Here is a 23,150-nt window from a genome sequence, read left to right as displayed (position 1 = left end):
AAGATTTCATATCCCAGGGCAGCCCAGGTGGCTCAGCGGTTTAGCGCCTGCCTTCAGCCCAGGGTGTGATCCTGGAGACCCGGGATCGAGTCCCACGTCGGGCTCCCTGCATGGAGCCTGCTTCTCCCTCTGCCTGTATCTCTGCCTCTGTGTGTGTGTGTGTGTGTGTGTGTGTGTCTCATAAGTAAATAAAATCTTAAAGATTTCATATCCCAAGTTTTTTTCTTCTTATTTACCCATTTCCTAGGCAAAGGGGAACCATGGCATGCTATACTGTTTATATAACCATCTCCTTCCTATGTCTCTATGCTCATACAGATCGTATCCCATTTTGTAGGTAAAGAAGCTGGGACTTTGAGGTGGTAGGTCACTCTTCAGAGATCTTCAGTACTTTAGGCCACAGGGCTAGGGGGTGGAGAGGCAGAAGAATCAGATCTCCATAGCCCCCCTTAGTCCTTAATGTTCCCATTCCTGGCTCAAAAGTACTTCTTTTCACATACTCGTTGACATGCACTCACACAAGCACACACAGAGCCGAGGGCTTCTCCACCCATAGCCAGCCTTTCTCAGAGAATAGATGTACCAATGATTGAAGCTCTGATCTCCTCTTGACATTGAATTCATCTATTAAACCTAAAGCTGCTTAAGGGGGTGGGAGAATGAATGGGCAGAGCGCAGGATCTTTAAGGCAGTGAACCTCCTCCGAACAATGGCGGACACATGTCATTTTGCATTTGTGCAAACCCATGAAATGTCCAATACCAAGAGTGAACCCTAAAGTAAACCCTGGACCCTGGCCGCTAATGACGTGTCAGCGTAGGTTCATCAATTGTAACAGATGCACCACTCTGGTGGGGATGTTGAGACTGGGGGAGCCTCTGCAGGTGTGGGGGCAGGGCGCATATGGAAACTCAATTTTGCCAGGGACCTAAAATTGCTCTAAAACATCTGTTTGGGGCACCTGGTGGCTAAGTCAGTTAAGCATCTGCCTTCAGCTCAGGTCATGATCCACAGGTCCTAGGATGAAGCCTTACATCTGACTCCCTGCTCAGTGGGGAGCCTGCTTCTCCCTCTGCCTCTCTTGCTCCCCGCCTCCCAGCTCATGCTCTTTCTCACTTGCTCACTTCCTCTCTCTCTCACATTCTCTCTCAAATAATCTAAAAATAAATAGATAGATAGATAGATAGATAGATAGATAGATAGATAGATAGATAGATAGATAAGTCTATTTTAAAAACCTACAAACTTGAGCTGGGTCAGATAGAGAGTGGCGTAGTGGAATGGCATTGCTTCTCTGGGTCTCTTTCCCCACCTAGTCTGAGGTAGTCCAAGTTCTTCATTACAGCAGCTGTTAAGAGCTAGCAAGGTCATTTTTCATTTCCAAGGGCTTTACACACTCTTTCTTTGTTTCTTCTCATCTGGTTACTCTTCTACCTTTAAGTCTTCATTTTACTGAGTCATTTTGTCACGAATTTCTTCTGAGATTTCTCCTAAGGGAGAGATGTCATTAGAAAATCCTGTGAATACAATATTATTAAGAGCCTCTTCCCTCCTTTTGTAAATGGCTGTGAAGGTTAATCACTCGTAATGTGATTGTCCCACATTTGTGAGGCAAACTTCTCTAAAGACTGTTGTCTAGATCACTTGGGTTGGCAAAACTGGTTTTGCAACACATGGAGGAAAACACTGGCTTTTCTCTTGAATTATGCATCTAATTGCCTCAATTTTTTGCTTCCTTTCATGTCAGGTGCAGCAGATTTGGGGAAAGATAAAAAAAAAAAAAACCCTGTCGGGTCTTGTGGCTTGGCTTCCCTCCTTCATTTTTCACTAACTATTGGATTTCCCTGCCTCATCAACTGCCTGCCTGTGTGCTTCAGTTGGGACCCTGTGATACTGTTTGGTAAAACTTTTCTTTGCAATCCATTATTACAGAGTTAGAGGGATAGATTTACACTGCAACGGATGTGTGAGAGGAAAGTTAGGATTGTATATGTATAAGGTGAGGGAGAGAGAAAACTCTGTCTGAAGCTTTCAGTTTCCTCAAAAAACGAGTTTAATTCTTAGGTACGCCACTTATGAAAGTGTGTAAAGGTCTGCTTGTGAAGATTGAGCTCAGATTAAAAGAACAAAAGGAGATATTTTCTACTCATTCCTTGATCATTGCTTCATCTCTAGCCATGCTATTATAAACAGACGGTTAGAATAAATGGTGAGATTCAAAATATTTTTTGGGTTCAGAGGGGAAAATGGCTAATACAATATATGAAATGCAGGCAAGTGGTTGCAGCAGGAATGTTGTAAAATAGAATTTATAGGCATTTAAGGACTTTTATCTGAGAAGTATCAGTAAAAGCAGAAATTGGGAGATGAAAGGAAAAATAAGCCCAATCCTAGAAAATCATGCCTCCCCTCCTAACTATCTTCCTACTTCCAAAGGCTTAATCTTTGCATGAAAAAGGGGGAGATGCCTGAAGAAAAGGCATCAGAGATGTGAGGAATAAAATCATTCTAATGTTTTTCTAAACACTGACGTATCTGCTTAAAACCTACAGCTTTAATGTTGAAACCCAAAAGTCATTCATTCACCAAAATGTACACATTTTCAGCTCCTTAGAAGACATGCCTGACAGATGCATACGTGAGAAATAACCCAATTAGATGACGATGTGGCAAAGGCAAAAGGAACACCAAACCAAAATTCACACTGGATGCAAGGATTCTTTAGCGGAATCTTCAAGACACTTCAAATTATTTTTACCAAGGGGGTTTTTCCAGTCTCAGATTTTTCAAGAGGCTTTATTGAGGTTTAATTCATGTACCATACAGTTCACCCACTTAAACCTTACAGTTCAGTGACATTTAGTGTATCTGCAGAGGTGTGTGACCATCACCACCATCCACTGTAAGACATTTTCATCACTGAAAAAGAAATGCCTCAGCCTTTACTCCCCGGTCATCCCCGCTCCTACCTCCAGCCCTAGGCCACCACTAATCTTTTTTATCTCTCTATGGATTTGCCTCTAAATGAAACCTTCCGATATGTGATTGGCTTTCTTCACTTAGTGTAATGTTTGCTAGGTCTAATCTCAGATTTTACAGAAAATGTACCTTAACTTTCCTTGCTATTATTTTCTGTATTTTCCATCCCTTCCCAATATCCTCCTTAATATATGACTCCTACTGGTTATCATACTGCCTGACTTTGCCCTGCACCCCCATTCTGGACACTTTAACGTTCTATTTGTGTGTGCCATCTCCACTTTAGAAAGGAAGAAACTGGCCCAGAGATGTCCATGGTTCTTTTTCCTCTTCAAGTTTTGTCCCTTCCCTATCACAGTTTTTGAGCTGAAGCCCTGTTTGTTTTTTCTCTTTTATTGTATGGAAATCATATGCACATTGATTTTGTATATTGTCTGAGTGCTTTCCATCTTTGCTCTTTATGAATCCTTTTCTCCCATTAAGCCCATTAATTTAATTTGGTTGCTTTTGGATTCTGCTGCCCCACAGCCATACAATTAATTTTTTAAATATCACATTTTATGCCCTAGGTTAATTTTTTTTAACCATCATCTAAGAAAAGTTGAGCTGGACCAAGCAGTGTCTCAAGACAATTTAAAGAAATACCCTAGAACAGTGTTTCTTCCCCCTCAGATATGTTTGAGAATTTGATAAAAGCTTGAACTCTCTCCCCTGAAATGCGCCAATGTCTGGTGTTCAAATACAGTCTCAAAGGGCTCACAGGTTTTCTGAAGCCTGGAACCCTCGTCAAGGACCCCTGATCTGGAAAGACATTTATGTAAACTGCAAGGAGACCTATAGGTTTTCCAAAAGTGTCTCCCACACCTTTAAAATGTCTTGCCCATGAAAAATAAGGGCAATGTCTTAACACTTCACTGCAAATTCCCTCTTCCCTCATTATAACATGAGGAGGCCATGTTATAATTCTGTGGGTGTCACAATAGTGGTTATGATTTGCTAGTCTTGAGGGGAGAGTTAGTGATTCAGTTATGTGCATATACAAGACTGGGCTAGTTATTAACTCAGGCTCTTCCATGGTTGGCTTGGTTCTGTACAGGGACATAGTGGGGGCGCATGTCTCAGGATCACTCAAGCAAAAAATGTAGGTGTGTCTCCCACCTGGACTAAATCTTTCCCACAGACAGAAGCTGTGCTCATCCAGCCAGGCTCTTGCTTGCCCCTCTATAAATGCCAGTCCTTGATGTCATGACCCATGTCATTTGAACTATTTATTGCCCATACCCCTTAAGAATGTCTTCCCTAAAGATAGCTCTGTGAGCTTTGTAGCAAAATGGTCTATAAACATTGAACAGAATCAAGAGACGCAACACCAGCAGATACCACCATGGCATATTTCTGCCTAGCATTCTGATATTCAGGGTCTGTACCCAGTGAAGGATATCCCAAAAGTCCAGGGAGCAGTAAAAACAGGTGGCTGGGTTGGCCTGGACAGAAAGAGGGAGACTCTCTAATCTGGATGTGAGGAGGCTTGGGAAGGACATGTCTAAAATCTTGAAAATTGTGAACAGCTCGGATGATGTGCATGTGGATTGAGGTAGTACCATCCAAATTGCTTGCATGTTGGTGGGCTACCTTTGAAATTTGAGGACAGGAAGATTCAAAGAGAAATAAAGAGGTATCAGCAAATACTGCAGCACATGGGCTTCAGCCACTGCCTCAAGTGGAACCTTGAGAGATTCCAGATCCAGTCATTGCTAGGAGGTATCTCATGTCAGTAAGGTCAGCTGGGCCATCCTGTAGGTTTGGAGTCCTTTCTGGCAACAAAACGCTGGGCTATAGGGATTGTGAATCTGAAAATTCCTGTTCCCACGGTTTTTCCACCTAGCAGAAATCTATCCCTTTCTCAAAATGCCTTGAACATTCTTGCTTGCTTTGGGAGTAGGTGGCGCTGGTGAGACTGTTTCTTCCATCCTCACCACACCCTGCTTGGGGAGTCCTCACACTGATAGCCTCACTCTTCCTCTGAGGGGCACCAATTTTTAAATGTGGTCCCATTTTGAGGACCTGGCTGTGAATTTGATGTCTCTCTCTCTATTCCTTTAAATATCCCCAGTGATCAAAACAGATATTTATGATCCTTACTCATATTATTCATCATAGTCTCATCTTTTGTCCAGGGTTCCAACTGGGTACACTGTCCTGACACCTTTTGCCCTGTGATCCTGCCCTTCTGCTGGATGTAATTATTCAAAGCTTCAGAAACCTGGAGTCCAGCAGCAGGCCAGCAGAGAGGGTGTCTGATGCCAGCCACTGTACTGGCTGCAGGAGCAGGGGCCCCATAATAGCTAAATGAAGCAGGGCTCAGGGCAGGGGGCTGCTGGTGCTGCCCTGTTTATAACACACTACATAGGGACGCCGGGGTGGCTCAGCAGTTGAGCGTTTTCCTTCAGCTCCAGGGCATGATCCCAGGATCCAGGGATCGAGTCCTGCATAGAGTTCCCCATGGGGAGTCTTTTTCTCTCCCTGCCTGCATCTCTACCTCTTTCTGTGTCTCTCATGAATAAATTTTTTAAAATCTTAAAAAAAAATAACATACTACATAGTATGATGCCATTGCCTCCCAGAGCAAATCATTTCTATTTTTGGCACAGTGTGTGTCAATTATAAATTTCTTCTGGAAACTTCTGTGTCCTTGCCCTCCATCCTCCTTACATCTCCTCTTCTTATGTCTCTGGCTTTATGCTGCTCACATATGCCACATAATTCTGCAGCATCCTTTCATATTTTGGATAAGCAACCTCCATTTGGCTGTGATCACTTCTGAACAGTGATGATCTAAAATAATTAGAGCAAAATGACTCCTGTTTTGCTTATATCTGAAGTTGGGAGTGAATATGTAAAATTATTTTGCCATCTAGTCCTGCTGTGCCGCTAATCCTATCTTTGGAACATTTCAAACCATTGGTGTGGATGTGTGTAGCATTTGTTTAAAATAATGCCAGCACCAAATTATAATGTCCCAGACATAAATATGGTATTTATGGAGCATTATAGCCTATTAATTGGCTTATTGGCCTAAATCCTCCAGGGCCCTTCACAAATCTCCAGGGTGCCCTTGAATGTGACTTGTGCTTCAGCCAAATCACAACTGTGAATGCCAGAACAACTGCAAAGCATGTGTCTGTGGCAAAAACTGCTTTACTGTATTTGCCCAGCAGAGGCAGGGCGAGTGGTCTGATGTATGTATATACGTATGTATATATCTCAGTTAAACGCATCCTGTTTGTACTCAAAGTGATCCTCTGGGTCAGAAGGATTTATATTCTTTGGCTCTCAAGCACAAATTAAATATTTTAGGAAATGGGAATATAATTGTGAATAGGCCAGAAGAATGCTGTATACCAGTAGCACTACTAACCTGCTAGAGAGAAAAATACATCAATAACTGAAAAGGTTATTTCAGATAGTGATAAAAGTTATCAAGGAAGAACCAAGTTGTTGTAAAGAATAATTTGGTGAGAAAATGTGTGGTGGTTTGTGAAGGCCTCTCTGAAGAGGTGACCTTCGGCAGAGAGGTAACCAAGAAGGAACCTGTCATGGAAAGAAACGTACCTTGCAGAAGCCCTCAGGCAGGAACCAGCTCGGCATTTCCAAGTCAGGAAGAAATACCAAGAAGGAGCATGGATTGAGAGGGCAAAGGAACCAGATTCCGGGCACCTAATTTTCTCCCTTACAGACCCACTGGTGATCTGTTGAAACCTGTGGATCCAGTCTCAGAATCATGTTTTTAATTATGTAAGATAAAAATAAAACAAACAAAAAAGTATTGGAATGGCAAAGATAACCCATTCCATTCTAATACAGCTACCAAAGTATTGAAAACACAAAAGTCATGATATAAAATCTAAGTGCTTCTTCAACACATTTGCAGAATTGGATAACCAAGAATGAAGTAGCAATATGTCACAATGTCTGCCACAGTTTAATGGAATGTGAAATATCTGTGATTTTCATTGATCACAAAGCCATGAGGACAGATCATACCAGTGAGATTTTCTGCATAACTCAGTGAGATGCTAGATTTCAGTTGGAAGCTGTGAAAATCCTCATCCCCACATCACAGATCCCGTGAATCCTGTCCTTGGCCCCCAAACACCTGGACTGCATCAGCAGGGCTTGTGGGCCATGGTGGGCATTAGACTACATGCCATGGGGAGCTGCCAGGGAGTTCAAAGTGAGAGAAGGAGGGTGATTTTGCTGCCTTATAGAAACTGGATTCAAGGATAACAGGAAGAGAAGATTGAGGAGGCAATTACAGGTGAGAGGTGAGGCTTGGAAGAGTAGTGGCCCTGACCAACAGGACGAGTGGATTGCTTGCATATGGGGTGTGGGGATGAGGAAAGGCCCATAAGGATGGAGCTGAGGGTGTTGACAAGGACCACCAGGAGCTAGTGCTGCCACACCCTGGCAGGGACAACATGGGTGGCCACTGGGCAGTACAGGTGAACCCAGGGCTCCATGGTGGACCTTGTCAAGTTTGCCATGTTGCTTGCGCAAGAGGAAACAGCAAAAGCACAGCCTGAGCTCAGAAGGGCCTTGGGCTGAAAGACAATATGCACGCTCTCTAGTTGAACCTGATGTTTCAAACAAAAGCAGGAACTTGAGTTAAAGAGAAAAGGGTTCTTTACTACTCCCCTCAAAGCTTCACCATCCTCACTCCTGTGAGGGAGACTCTTGTTTTGTTTTTGTTTACTCCTTCAAAGAGGTGAAAGAACTTGATGAGGAACATTTAGGGGAGCTAGCAGAAGGACATCTGGAAGTGGTGTCCCATCTCTCATTCTATGCCCTGCATGGTTTCTGCTTCCCTGACCTCATCCACTGTGGGAGCAAATAGAAATTAGGATCAACATTTCATGTAGTTGTACATGAAACTAATATAGTATAATACACTGTACATCCATTACACTGCAATTAAAAATGTTTTTAATTTTTAAAATGTGTAAAATTTTATGTAGTGCAAAAGCAAGCTAAGGGAAAGAGTTGAAAGCACAGTAGGCTGGAGATCTCAAACCCTGGTTCCTCTGCCATGTAACCTTAACCTCAGTGAGGTGTAATATCCTAATTCAAGACAGGAATAATAACGCCACCTTGTGTTATTAAATTCAGTGAAATTATGTGCCAAATGAACAAAAATGAAGTCCTTGTCATCATGGAGCTCTCAGTGAAGTAGGGAGCAAAATACAAACAAGTGTACAGACAAATAAATAAAGAGCATCTTTTCGAAGAGTGCCTTGTGCTCTATAGAAAATATAGCCAGGCACTGTTTGTAGGTGCCATATAAAGGTCCCGTGTGAGCTGAGACCTAAATGATCGGAAGGAGCCAATGGCACATGAATCTGGGCAAAGCCTGGCCCCTCCAAGTGAATAGCCACAAGTAAAGGTTAGAAATGAAGAAGGAGAGGTCATTGGAGACATAGAAAGGGAGGCAAGTGTGAGGTCAGGTATTCTTGTAGTCCTAGGTAAAGAGTACGGACTTGATTCTGACCATAGGGAGAGCGTAAGCAAAGGAGCAATATGCTCTGATGGATAGACGTTCAAGGCCACCCAGACTGGTTTTGGAGCCAGACTGTAGGGAAGCCAGAATGGAAGTAGCAAGGCTATTGCCTCTCAAATACTTATTGATCGTTTCCCAAGGATGGTGGTGGATGTGGAAAAAGTGCACAGATTCCAGATACCTATGTAAGGTGGTGACTATATGACTTCCTGGCTGGTGAGATGTGGCAGGTAAGACAGAAAGGAAATGGCTGGCTGAGCCACTGGGTGGCTGGTGATGTCATTCACTGAGCTGGAGGAGACGTGGAGAAAAATAGGTGCTAAATCAAGAGTTCTGCTTCGGAGAGATTGAGTATAAGTCGTCTGTTAGTCATCTAAGTAGAGATGGTGAGTGAGCTGTTGAAAATGCACATCTGGAGCTTTGGATGGAGGCCAAGGCTGGAGAAGGACAATTCAGGATCACAAGCACATCCTCTGTGAAGTTTTCATTTGAGCTGCTTTGCTGCAAGCCTGGTTTGATGGATATCTGGAGCAAGCATCTCCTCAGCAACCCCAGAGTCAGAATTTCTTTCTGGGTGACTTCAGCTGTTCTGGAAACTCACCGGCAGACTGGAGTACAGGAATTTAAAACATCAGTAGGAGTTTGTCTTTGTTCTCTGTTATGTCTTGAGTTAATGGAAATGCATGATTTTCATGTTTCATCATAATCTCTAGATCATGCAAAGGACCCATCACATACCCGTCTGATCACTACACTGCCCTTTTGACCTTGCAGCTCTCCAGGCAAGCAAGACAGTTTAGGGTGGAATGAGTTGGGATCTGGGAATAAGACCCATGCCAAGGAATGTAAGCCCTTGGTTAATAACTCTGCCAAGTGTCAGATTAGCAGGAGACACTCAAGCAGATAAACCCACATGAGAAACCATGGTGAGACCTTGCCTGCCCTTTCCTTTTCCTCTCCATAAATTTGTGATGGTTCTATCCATTGTTATCCCTTCTATCAGTTTCTTCCATTCTCATGATGGTTTCTCATTAAGGAGATTCATGGGGAAGGTTGTAATCGATCAGAGCTGTTAGCCACCAGAGTGTAATCTGGTTCTAGTACAAACTGACCCGCACGCTGTCCTCTCTGCCTTGAGGATTTAAGCCGATTAACTTGGAGCCTGGGAGACAGAATCTAATGTCCTGGAGCTCTGCACCCCCTTCTCCCGAGTGAGGGATTTAACAAATTGACACTGTAATTAGATCCGAACCCATAGTCAGCCCACCTTGGAAGGAATCACTGGTGCCCGGTTCACCTTGGATGTGTGCTTACAGCCAGTGCATGATGCCGCTCGCTGGTGGCATGCTGCTTTCATTCCCGCTGCTGTCTCTGGCCCTGTGCTGCTGATTACCATGGGGGGCTCTGTTTGGTTTAGACGGTTGGTTGGGTGGTTGGTTTTTGTATCCATTTCCAAGAGCAGATCAATCTCATGGTTCGGGAATGAGTTAGTGACTGGAATGAGATCGCCACGGAAAAACAGGCAGCTCATCGCTAGGGCTTTCAAGAAGGAGCACAGTCTCTGTGCTTTATGTTTCTGACAGAACCAGAGAACAGAAGGCAGGAAGGGTGCCCAGGTTAACAACAGATCCCCTGGCCTCCGGGTGGGTGGGCTGCCAGGTGAGAGATGCCACACACATTAGTATTCCCAAGCATCTACCTCGGCTTTTAAAGCACAGAACAACCACCAAGTATAAGCAGAAGACTAATGTTAAACTAAAGCCCCTTCAAGAATGATATTTTAGCTGCAAAAGCTGTCCACAAGTGGCAGGATAAATTAGTATCTGGCACCCAGGGAACTTTCTTACACCGATAAAAACACTGAAGGTACAAGCCTCTTCCTACCCACTTCATCCCCTCACCACCCACTGCCACCGCCTTCTTTTTTTTTTTTTTAAACTAAGAATGATGATTTAATAGATTATTTTGGAGCACAGTCTTTGGAGCTAGACTACCTGGATCAAAGCCAAGGCCAACCTTTATAAGTTATTTGAGTTTTCTGTGCCTTGGTTTCCCTATCTATAAAATGCTGGTGATAATGGTGGTACTTTTTTCTTTTTTTTTTTTCTTTAAAGATTTTATTCATTATTCATGAGAGACAGAGAGAGAGAGAGAGAGGCAGAGACATAGGCAGAAGGAGAAGCAGGCACCTCACAGGGAGCCCAATGTGGGATTCGATCCCAGGACCCCGGAATCATGCCCTGAGCTGAAGGCAGATGCTCAACCGCTGAGCCACCCAGGTGTCCTGGTGGTACTTTTTTTGAAGATTATTAAGGAGTAAATCAGTTACTTCATGTACCATAACGATAGTGCTCTGCATATCAGTGTGGATAAACGTAAGTTACCATCATTGATTTAACACTGCAAATGCCAAATGTGCGAGACGCCAGCGATAGGAAGGGTCCACCTCAGGTCAGGTGGCAGGCCAGACACGTGAACCAACCCGCCATTCTGCCATCACCTGCTCTTCATTAAATGTTTGGGAAATGAAGACACCACTACAGAATAGTTGAATACCCTATGTATAATAAGTAAAACTGATTAGAGAGACATGAGATCTAAAAGAGAAAAAAAATCAAATTGAATAATAATTGAGATCAACCTTTTGATTTCAGCCAAAATGTAGCTGAAATTAAATGCCCAGAAATTAGACCTCATTGTGATTTGGTAAAAGAAAGAACAGAGAACAGAATAGTAGCCTCAGAATATTTTATAAAATTACCATGATAATATCTTGACCAGCCAATCCTTCAACTACCATGACAAACCAGTAAATCAGGACTTACTATGTCCCCCCCCAGCTGAAGATTTGCCAAAAATCTAGTGCATGCGCACACACACAAGTGCCATTTGGTGCAGAAAGAAAATGTAAATTTGGAAAGCAAAGGAAGAGCAAAGTGAGGTTGGTTTGAATCCCACCTCTACCACCCACTAGCTGTCTATCCTTAGGTGAGTTAGTAAACTCTCTTCTTCTGGTATCTGCATCTGTAACATGGGGATAATGTGAGCATGTGCTTCACAGCATTATTGCAAGGCCTCAATGAGGCGGTGCATGATAAACTCAACTTTCTAGCACTGAGCTTACCCCAGCCATATTTCAGTACTAATTTTTTTTTTTTAACTGCTATACTTTACAAAGGACTAGCTGGATGTCTCCCTCCTTGACTCCCTCTTCACTCCCTATCTCTCACTCAGCGTCTCTCTCCCGATGTTTGGTACACAACTAATACATGCATATACGTTTACATGGGTAATCCATGTTCATTTTAGAAAAGAAAGAAAATACAAAGTGAAAAAATTAAAGACGACTTATGATTCCACTGCCAAGAATAGCCTTGATTTTTCTCGGTATCCTTCTGGTCTTTGTCGATGTAAATCCACTACATCTATGTAGATGTAAATGTCTACATGTATGTAAATATATCATTACATATATAGGATCATACTATACGTTCTGTTTGGTAGCACTCTCTTCCTCCTCAGCAATATATCATGTCAGTAAATATAAAATGTACATTATCATTATCATTTGAAATTACTCTATGGTATTCTAAGTAAATTCTGTAGTTTATTTAGACAGTCCTCTCTTGCTAGAAACTTGAGGTATAATCATATTTTTTCTGTTGTAAACTCCGCTTGTATAAATATCCCATATCAACCTATTTGGATACCTTGGCAGAGGTTCTTACCATAGCAGAGGACAATTTTTTTTCTCAGCAACAGATATTACCAATGGTACTACACGGGACCTGCATTATGTATGAGATAAATATGCTTGGGATTCTGAAGAAGTCACAGATTGTAACATAATAGTACCTATTTAAAGAACTTCATACCTGGGGCACCTGGCTGGTTCAGTCTGTAGAGCACGTGACTGTCGATCTCAGGGTTGTGAGTTCAAGCCCCACATTGGGCATAGAGCTTACTTTAAAAACAACAACAACAACAACAACAGGGCAGCCCAGGTGGCTCAGCAGTTTAGCGCCGCCTTCAGCCCAGGGCCTGATCCTGGAGACCCAGGATCGAATCCTATGTCGGGCTCCCTGCATGAAGCCCTCTGCCTGTGTCTCTGCCTCTCTCTTTGTGTGTCTCTCGTGAATAAATAAATAAAAATCTTTTAAAAAAAACTTCATATCTAAATATGACCCAGCAGCAAACAGCTGAGAAAAAAACATATACATATATAGATAGATAGATAGATAGTTAATTATGTGCGGAATCCAGATATTGGATGATTATGTACACATAAAAAGGGCCTAGAAAATTTTCAGGAATACAGAAAATCAAAGAACAATTAGAAAAAGAGGAACTGGGAACCAACAGTAATACTAATCTTGACTTTGTGATTTATCTTACACCGGATGGTAATAACTAGGGATTTGTAATTACCTCCTTCCACACCTGAGTCATTTCATTGGGTAATGTCAAGGGCCACATATATAAGTAAAATACTAAATTAATTTTCATAAAATGTATTCAGAATTCTCCAGCAGAAGAAATTGGGGAAAGTCTTTGCCAGCGAGTTCAGCTTATCTGCATACATCTGTTGCATATTTATTGAGAATCTACTATGTTCCAACAAGTGAGGACACAGAGCAAAGGAGGCCAGACTTCCATATCTGCTTCCAGGAAAAATCTGCAAGGGGAATCAGGTTGCTGCAATTTGGGGAACATCATTTAAGGATCTGGATTTCTGAATGTCTTGCAATTTTAATATTTTTCAAATATTTTACTGATAGGACATCTGAGCAAGAGCAGAGAAATCTGAGTCCTCTCCTCAGTTTGACCCCTAAATCACCTGAAGCAATATCATTTAACCTTGCTGAGCCTCTATAAAATTAGGACAATCACACCCAATTTCTACTCTCTACGTCATAGCAACAGTCCCAGTATTTAGGCAAGAAAATGTTAATTAGAGCCTTTGAATTTCTTTGAAGCTGCTGAGATGTGTGAGGTACCATGACAACATGTGGCAGGGTCAATATCATTTGCACTTGATCACTTAGGTATTTATGTGAAATTTTTATAGTGCTGTATTTCTATTCAGAAGTAAGCTGGTAAGCCATATCCCCATTATCTGTTTACTCTGGTCCATTTTAAAGGAATTTATTTATTTATTTATTTATTTTTTAATTTTTTTTTTTTATGAGGAAGAAAACGAGAAAGAGAGAGCATGAGTATGGCAGAGGCAGAGGGAGAAGCAGACTCCCTGCTCCCAGAACCCTGGGATCATGGTCTGAGCCAAAGGCACATGCTTAACTGACTGAGCTGTCCAGGCGCCCACTGGGTCCATTTGTGAGCTGAGGTTGACTTCTTTCAGCATCTCAGCACAGTTGTGAGGTGCACTGTCCCTGGAAAGTGGTATGCCGGGCATTGCAGGTCATTCAGTGTTGACTTCAGGCCAACATTCAAGGAAAGCCACCTTCCAGAAAACCTCTTCCATGCCTTTTACCTCCTGTTTCTTCTGCTCACTCTCTGAGGCTTTTGCTGGCCCTTCCACCACTCTGTCCTCACCTTGCCCTTTCTGCAGCTCTTCTGTCTCTTCCTCCTGCCATTGGCCTTCCCTCCACTCTCCACCCTCCACTGGGCACAACACACTCTTACGTCCCCTGTCATGCTCCTTTCCCTCCCACCAATGCTTTTGTGGGAATTGCAGCCCTGGACACTTGGGAGTGTCTGCTCAGCAGCCCACAATGTTCACATTTGGGGGCCAGCCCACAGCACTGTGAAGCTCCTATTTGCATATGAGATGAAAGACAGACTCAGCAAGCATCTCTTCTCACTCCCACTCCATCAACTGCACTTGAACCCCTCTCCTCTGGACCCTTTGGCCTTGACCAGCACTACATGGGACAGTGAGATGGGAGTATTTGGAGACATGGCCCAGAGCTAATCTGAAGAAAAGCCAACAGGAACCTATTACTGTTATGTACCGATACCAGTTTGTAAGCATGACTTTTCCCAGAATGGATTATGGAAAACATTTCATCAGGCATTTAGCAATTCCCTCCCTAAGTGGGAGCACAGCAACTCTGTTTCCCATCTTGGAGGAATTCTCATTTCTGGTCTTTTAATAAGCACAGTTTTCACCACCCTTTTGGGAGTTGGTTCAGCCTCAAAACTGGGCAGCACAATTAAGATGTCAAAGACCATCCTAAGTAGGCTCAGGGTCCTAACACAAGGAGGGGCATTACTGAGTTCATGGAGTCCCATGAGCCTCAGTCTGTGGGAGATCCCCAAAACCACCTTTAGGCTCCATGACTGACCAGAAGGCCTCACAGGAATCAAAAAATCTCTTACTCATGGTTACAGTTTATTACAGCAAAAGGATACCAATTAAAATCAGCAGAGGGAAAGGGTACATGGGGTGAAATCTAGGAGAAACCAGGCTCAAGCTCCCAGGTGTCCCCTCCCAGTAACGTCACACACACCTGCTTAATTTCTCTACCAACAATTTGTGATGACTCGTACAAAGCATTATCAGTCCTAGCCTTGGTGCCCAGGGCGTTTGCTGGGGTGAGGCACATAGGCATATAGCACCTGCATTATTGCAATCAGCTCCTCAGACTCCAGCCTTCCACGTGTTCAGCATAAATCACATTGTTGACATAAACTCTTTTATTCTACATCTACCTTATGGCCCAAGGCCTCAGGCATACACAGACACTGGTAAAAGGTAAAATATTGCAAGGATTCAGAGTTCTCTAAAAAGCCAATCTTGAAAACAGGCCTCTCTGGGGCATGTGCATGATTTGAGCAACCGAGGTCTGCTAATCTAACCCTTTTCCTGCAGACATTCCCAGGGTCAAGATCCTGGAAGGCTTTGGCCACACAGCAGCACTTCTTGTATCTCAACTAGATTACCTCCTGGAAATAATATCATCTCTATCTTCCCAAAGTGCCATTCTTCACAATAATAACCACTGAACTGTTTTCAAAACTAGTAGGCCATCTACAGTAAAGGACACTTAATATTTTTATCATCATCAGGGCGGTCATGTTAAATGATTATCAATAATCACTATCCTTGGAGGTGGGGTATGAAAATAAGCCTTTAATGCTCCTTTGGGATCTCAGAATAGCTCATAAGCAAGTTCCAGTTTCCGAAGACAGAGACACCCTGAGAGTAGTGTGTCTCCACTCCACACTGTCATTTAACTGTGACCTTGCTTTTCTCTGTCTTCCCCCTTTCCCTGGCAGTGGCTCAGAAACCCAGGCCCCCAGCATGAGAAGCGGACTCTGTTTGGAGACATGGTGTGCTTCTTGTTCATAACCCCGTTGGCCACCATCTCGGGCTGGCTCTGCCTGCGGGGCGCTGTGGACCACCTGCACTTTAGTAGTCGGCTGGAGGCCGTCGGACTGATTGCACTCACTGTGGCACTCTTCACTATTTACCTCTTTTGGACACTAGTAAGTATAGCCCACGGCCCGGGGGCTCAGAGCAGCTGGAGCTGGCACAGCCTTCCCTCTCGTCTGTAGCACGCCCCACCGGCCCTGTAGAAGACAGATCTGCAGGTGCTGGTGGGAGCGTGTGACGTGGTTTACTACCACATGTGTGTACGTGTATGCTGTGTGCGTGCGTGTATGCATAGGTGTGCTGCTGGGAAGAGCAGATCAAGTAAAGAAAGAGCCCTAGCTTCTGAGATCCCATCAATCAAAGACACACACCCTAGATATTTCTCTCCTGCAGGGTTCTAGGACTCCATCCGTGATGAGGCACAGTGTTCTCTTTCTCTGGTTTGTGTGCCTCACTTTTGCCGGGATGGCAGTGTATTATGAATGATGCACTTGGGCACTGTTGCTGTCACTGCCTGTGCAGATCATGAATCCTCCTGCTGGTTTTTTTCTTCTTACTCCCTGACACAGCCTATAGTCTTTGTTGGACGTGGAGCTGTGTGTTGCCTGATGATAATTCTGTATGTTGGGATATTGACTCTGCTGCCCATAAGAACACTAATTTATCTAGCTGAGAAGCCACCACCAAAGAAAACCATTTCCCAATAAGTGTGCCGGCTGTATACGAGGAAGAATTCTTAAACATGTCTGTTTTTTCATTCACTGAAACTTCTGAAAAGAGTTGAGTGCTTGGGCACTGGCTGGCACAGCATCGATCTCCCTCTTTATGTTTCCCTCTGGGACCTGTAGGGAAGAAGGTCACTACCCTCTAGACTAGTTTCAGAAACCGAGCTTCCCTGCTTCCTGGCATTACTCGGCTGTGCCTGCTCATTTCTAATCTGAGCACGTCCCACTGTTACTTAATAGGTGTTTCCTGTCCAGACCTTACCATTCTCATATCCTGGAGTGCAGTGTCCGTGTGGGGAAGCCACTAGCGATTACGCACACTTGCTCCTTCGCGTTGTGTCTTCCAAACCCTGTCCCACCAGCTGCCACTCTTGCCAGGCTGACCACAACCCCTGCCCATTCCCCCTCCTGGTTGTCCTGTGACTCTCTAGTTCTGTATGTCCCTGCTGGTGGGAGCGTTCAGGGAATAAGTGGAGGCACACGTCAGTCTCAGTAAGAGGGACATGGCTCAAGCCTTAGTAATAAACACAAGCGTTCTGATGCTTCCAACTTTCTGAGTCCTCTGGTGAATTTAGGCATTCTGCTCCCAACCTGGTGAAGCCTCACCAGCAGAAGTAATACTGCCTCCTTTAAAAAGTCTGTGCCTACAAAGTGGGTCCTGATTCACAGTGAGTCAAGCGATGCAGTGGGCTCAGAAGTCACCAGGCAGTGGGAATGGGAGGAGTGGTAGAATAGGAAATTAAATTGTCTTTTACCACTGACTCCCTGTCAACTGCAGCAGCTTGGGAAAGTCATTCCGTGCCTCTGAGCCTCAGTGTCCCCATCTGTAAAGTGGGGATGACAGTAATGCCCATCCCACCAGCCTCCCCGCTGCCTAGTGATAGAAAGGAAAGAGCCCCTCCCGAGAAAGCACTCTGGAAAATAATTGTCAGTTTGTACCATGTTTACAGGTTTGCTAGGCTACGATTTGTCTTAGATGTGTTTGTAAGATGAAGGATGTCAGGTTGAAGATGTCAATCTAATTGTTGGGCTTTCAAACCAAACTTATGGCCTTTTCAAAAATGTGCTTTGTAAAGCATACATTCAGCTAGGATGAAAGAGGAAAAGGAGGCTGGGGGAGGAAGAAAGGGAAAGATTTCCTCAGAGAGAGACGATGTGACCCTGTTTCATGTCCTATCTCAGATGAAAGGGGGTTTGGGTGGGAAGGGTGCCTGGAGTGCCTCTGCAGGAGGCAGAACACACTTCATCCCAGAAACGTTTCCAAGAGGCCATAGTAGTGAAAAAGCGCATGCATTAGAATGCAAAGGCCCTGTGGTCGGACCCAAGATGTAGCATCCTCAGAGCGGCATAACCAGGGTGCTTAACCTCTGTGATCAGCCTTCCACTGATGCAGAAAGTGGAGGGACTTGGTGGGATAACTTCGGGAACATTTATCAGAGCACCCAGAACAGGCATGGGGCTTTCCTCCTCCGGACACCTAGCCGGCTACAAGATGCAAAGCAGCTGGAAGGAAGGGAAAGCGTGCTCCCCTCTGGCTGGTGTGGAAACCGCTCGGCGCCCCTGAGCAAGAGGTTACTCAATCTGCACTAACTCCTTCCCAGATAAATGCTGTACTGAGCCTCCCTGGCAGGAGCCGTAACTCAGGAGCTGACAACACTTGGAAAGTGCCCTCCGGCAGAAACCCATTGTAAACAAGCTGTCAGGCTTCAGGAGAATATGCTGTGAAAATGTCTTAGATAAACAAACACGGTGTCAGTCCCAGCCTGGCTGCTGCTCCGAAGGAGCCTTTTTGGCAGGGCCTCGCCACTGCTGGGAAGGGGGACACACGGCCTCACCGCCACCGCTGCCACCCTGCCGCCACTCCAGGAGCCGGACCCTCTGGCACCTGCCACGTGGAAACCTGCATCTGGGACCCCGGAGACCGGGGTGCGGCCCATCTCCATCGTGCCCGGGGAGAGGGGCCCTGGAAACATCACTGCCCCCATCACAAACCATGTGAGGTCCCGGAACAGACAAAAGCCCTGTGAGCACTGAGTCCATGCTCAGCATCAAGAAGTCCCCCCGGGGGGCACTTACGATGAGCCCCACGTTGGGAGGTGGGGGGGCTGGGGTGTCGCGCATTCACCGTGTCACTGAGGCGACAGCCAGTGCCCAGCACAGAAACTTGGTTAAGGCCCGGGATGGGGGTGAATGAGCGATCTGCTTCCTCTGGCTGACCTGCAGCCCCACGGGTAGTCATCCGAATTGTCCCCATAAAGTAGGGAAACCTCCAGGAAGACAGCATCCAAACGAGGGGCGCTGTGTGCACGCTGGCTGAGCCACAGCCCACACGGCCCACGGCTGCCCGAGCGTGTTCGGTGTGACCCTGTGCCCAGTCCCTCTCCACGGCCCATCTGCTCACATGCAGCCCGCCTCCTCCAGGCAGCCGGAGGTCAAGGAGCCAGGCCTGTTTCTGGGAAGACGACTTGCAAGGCCCTGGCACTGTCAGTAAGCCTCGATCACACCATACTCTCCACAATACAGATAGATTTCCCGAGCCCTGCTGTGACTTTCACGCAGACTGTGGGCCGCAGCCTGTCACCTCACTGACAGGGAGGGGTGGATGCTGGTGTCTTCTGGCCCTCCTTGCCCCGTCCAGGGACCACAGCTCTTTGTAGGATCTTGCCCCCAAAAGGTTAATAGATATCCTTCGGATGAAGCGATGAATGCATCTCAAGAAATCTGTCCCAACAAAAGCAGTATTCTTAGAAGAGCAGCCCTGTGCACTTTGTTCCTCCTCTCCCTAAATCCTCAGACATTTAAGGGCCGCCTGGGCGGCTCCGTCAGTTAGGTGACCAACTCTTGATTTCAGCTCAGCTCATGATCTCAGGATCATGAAATCAAGCACCAGCCTAAGATTCTCTCTCCCTTCCTCTGACCCTCCTCCCGGGGACATTTAAGAAATATCTCAACAAAATTCCCAACGTTACAACTGTCATAGCTTCTTTTTGGTTTACGCTGTTTATTTTTCCCTCACTGCCTCTTCATTTCTCTAAATCAAATTCTGTTCCACTGTGGGAAGGGAGTATCTTGGAGCTTCTGGCCCGGGCTCCGCACTAGCCCGGGGCATTGCCAACCTGAGGCCCCGTCCGCATTATGCCCAAGTGCCTTTATCTTCCCCCGAATAAGGAATCATCTTCCTATGATGCTTTCTTCTTATTGATTGAATCTGCCCACCGACTGTGATGGTTAAAGGCAATTAAGATAGATTAATACATAATGAGATCTCATTTGTTTGTCTGAACAAGCGGACTGATTTTTGTACCTCCTGGCCCTCGAGGAGCCAGGAGACCTGCTAAGTCGTTGACTCCCTGGTTGCCTGAAGCAGTGCTTCTCAGGCTTGAACGTATCTGCGAATCACCTAGGGATCTTGTTAAGATGCACGCTCTGATTCCTTAGGTCTGGGTGGAACCCAAAATTCTGATGTTCTAACAGGCTCCCAGGTGATACAGCCCTTTGCTGACCCACGGCCACACTGAGAGCAAAGGAAATAGCGCTTCCCCCCCTTTTCCCGCCCCCATTCCCCTGTGTCTAAGAAAGAGCATCAGAAAACTGTCTTCTTTTCCATATTTAATGCATCAAAAATTACAGGCCAAGAACACTGGTGTGTGTGAGGCACAGTGCTAAGTGCTTTCTCAGATACCACTCTTCACAGTTTGCAGACAAGGAAACAAGCTTGAGGGGGTGACAAGCAACCCTCCCGAAGTCATGGAGCCACTAGGCAGAGGATGGGGGTGCAGGCCAGGTGTGCCTGGCCTGGGGCACCACCTGCATGCACCCACGGCGACTTCTCTGCCCCCCGAGGTCCAGCACGCACAACTCCTTAACATACAGACCAAGGGTCTCTTGATTTGAAACCCAGCTTTCCTGTAGTGTTTCCAGATTCCGATCTTCTTGAACTGCCAGAGCTCCTCATTAGCACCAGCCTGCCTTCTACCCTTTCCCTGCTCTTGGCTTTGAGCAGCAGGCTTTCCCACCTGCCTCTCTTACATTCATGAGGAGCACCACACAGCAGCAGGACAGAATAGATACATGAGAATCAAGCTTAGGGGGAAAAAGAAAAACCAGTCCTGATCCACTTTGGCATGTTCAGGGCCTTTTGGAGAAAAGCACATCTGTGTGGGTTTAAAAGCTTGTATTTTCATACCCAAATTTCTCTGGCACTCAGCCTGTGGCATCTGCTTTCTAGCCTCAGAAGGCCTGCCAAAAGACCAATAAGCCCTTTCTCATCAAGGGCCTCTGCTCTCCTCTGCTTCCAGAAACCTGAGTTCCAACCATCGGGTCAGCCCTCTCTCTGACCACCAAGGACCCTTCACTGGGGTCAGCCCAGCACACCCTCCCTAGATGATTAAACAGCCCATACTGGGTAACTGGTCACCCGGTGCTCACGGGCATTTTCCTTCCCAGCACCGACCTAGTCACCAGGATGCTCTCAAACTGGAACCTATCCTCATTTTTAAAGACAGTTTGTGCATCTCCAGAAGTAGGGACTCCGAATTTTCCGGGCAGGCCATCAGTGCCGTAAGCTAACCTTCTCCGAAATGAACCACAGATGTGTCTCGTTCCAGGATTTTACATGGAAAGCAAGTACTTTTCAGCACAGTTATGCCACAATTGGCCATCAGTTTACTGCTCATAATGTTGCATACCATGTAAGAGAGACTTTAATCTGAAGCAGTGTTGCAATCAGAAAGAGTAAGATATTTATTCACTCAGCAAACTCTACTGAGCAACTTCCTAAGTGCCAGGCATAGGTGCTGGGCATGCAAAGATGAATACAGCCCAAGCCCTGCTCTCAAGATGCTTCTGCGGTAGGGAGAGAAACAAATATACTGACGTACAGAGCACGTGATGCCACGCTGAGGTCCGCACAAGGCACTGCAGGTGCCCTTGGAAGTTGAACCTACCTTGGGCTGAGGCTCAAGAAGAATTTATCAGGGGAGTTGGTGCCCCTGCCTCCCAACTGAAAGCCAGAGGACGCCAGAGCTGAAGGTAGTGGGGGATCACTTATTGGGGCCAGCAAGTGTAGGTGTAACATGGCCCAGTCCAACAGTACCCTTCCTATCATAGCCAGTCTGAATGTTAAATTGTGCAGTGTCCAACCTGCAGTAGGGTACGTGACGCCCAAGCATCCCTCTCATTTAGCAGAGAGAAAGCTGGCGACACTGCCTAGGTCCCACCCCTGGGCAAGGACTAGCACTGTACCCACTCTGCCCCGCTGCCTGTAGCCAACGTGCTTCACAACTGATGCTTTGGGGTCCAAACGCTACTATCCCCAAAGTAAATCCAGACTCTGAAGGAACCTCATTTCCTATTCGTATCTTAATTTTTTCCAATCTGAGGAAGAGTGAAGGAAGCCACCCCAGGGACCTGCCTGAGTTTACACATGGGTGTTCTCTGCTTGGTGCCAACCTCCCAACATTCAGCTGTTGCTAGGGCAGTCTGGCCCAGGGCACTTGCCCCGCTGTGCTGCTGCCAGCTCTCTGGGGCTGTTTTCATTGACGTGTTTCTTGGATTGATTATCGGCTTCTGCTTACCTGAACCCTTCCCTTATTTTTCCTCTCCCACCCCCAGGTGTCATTTAGGTACCACTGTCGACTGTACAACGAATGGCGTCGGACCAATCAGAGAGTGATTCTCCTCATTCCAAAGTCTGTCAGCGTTCCTTCCAACCAGCAGTCCCTGCTGGGCCTCCATTCTGTCAAGAGGAACTCAAAGGAGACCATTGTTTGACGTCTGTGTCGTTGGTTGGTTGACTCGTTGTTTGGGGTTCTGGAAGTTTCTGCACTGGGGCCATGCACTGAGCCACCCCCCGAATCCTTCCTTAGGCCGTGGGTCTCAGAACACCCGAAGCCATGTTAGCACATCGCCCCGAGCAACGGACTCGGCCCGAAGAAAGCAAATGCTGTTTCACTTGGAATCACGGATGCTGCAATCACACGATACTTGCTGAGCTGCCAAACATGCTTATTTAGCAGATACTATATGGAGTTTCCTGAACACCTCTTTAACATATGAGGAAGGTTGTCCTGCTAAAGATGCAATTCAATGCTTCCTTTTTTATTACTATTTCCAAAAAAAAAGAATATATATATATATATATTAAAGTCAGATGATAATCACAATCAAAAAGCCAATGTTAAAACTGGTTTCTTGGTTTGGACAGGTTTGGTTTGGGTGAGTTTGTTTCCTGGTTTCTACTGTAGATTCTTTGGGGTAATTTGATAACTTGAGTGGTCTTTTTCATCTCCTTCTTCTCTCTTACTCAAGGGGACAGCGAAACAACTGCAGAACAAGGCATATCTGAAGGACGTTTTGTACTAAACTTCATTTATTGCATTTTTAAAGGGGGAAGAAAAGGCGTGGCAACTCTCCCAACAATGAGCTGTTTATTTAAATTTCACTAAGAAGTAAAAAAAAAATTATGGTGAGGAGCACGCTCCTTTCGAGTTGTTTGGTACTGCCAGCTGATAAAAACTATTTTCTAATAATAAATATCCAGTGTGTGAAAGACAAA

General features: G+C 45.4%; 1 protein-coding gene across 1 annotated transcript in view; it reads left to right on the top strand.

Moving 5' to 3' along the window:
- MARCHF3 (membrane associated ring-CH-type finger 3) overlaps positions 1-23,150 on the top strand; it is a 136,344-nt gene extending 113,194 nt beyond the window's left edge. Inside the window, exons 4-5 of the mRNA XM_077911485.1 lie at positions 15,773-15,982; positions 22,208-23,150. Coding sequence (XP_077767611.1) covers positions 15,773-15,982; positions 22,208-22,366 — 369 coding nt within the window. The 3' untranslated portion in view covers positions 22,367-23,150. The remainder of the gene's footprint in view (positions 1-15,772; positions 15,983-22,207) is intronic.

Source organism: Canis aureus, chromosome 10 (assembly GCF_053574225.1).
Source record: "Canis aureus isolate CA01 chromosome 10, VMU_Caureus_v.1.0, whole genome shotgun sequence".
Lineage (NCBI taxonomy): Eukaryota > Metazoa > Chordata > Mammalia > Carnivora > Canidae > Canis > Canis aureus.
The sequence above is the reverse complement of the archived record's forward strand: the minus strand, read 5'-3'. Positions and strand labels throughout refer to the sequence as shown.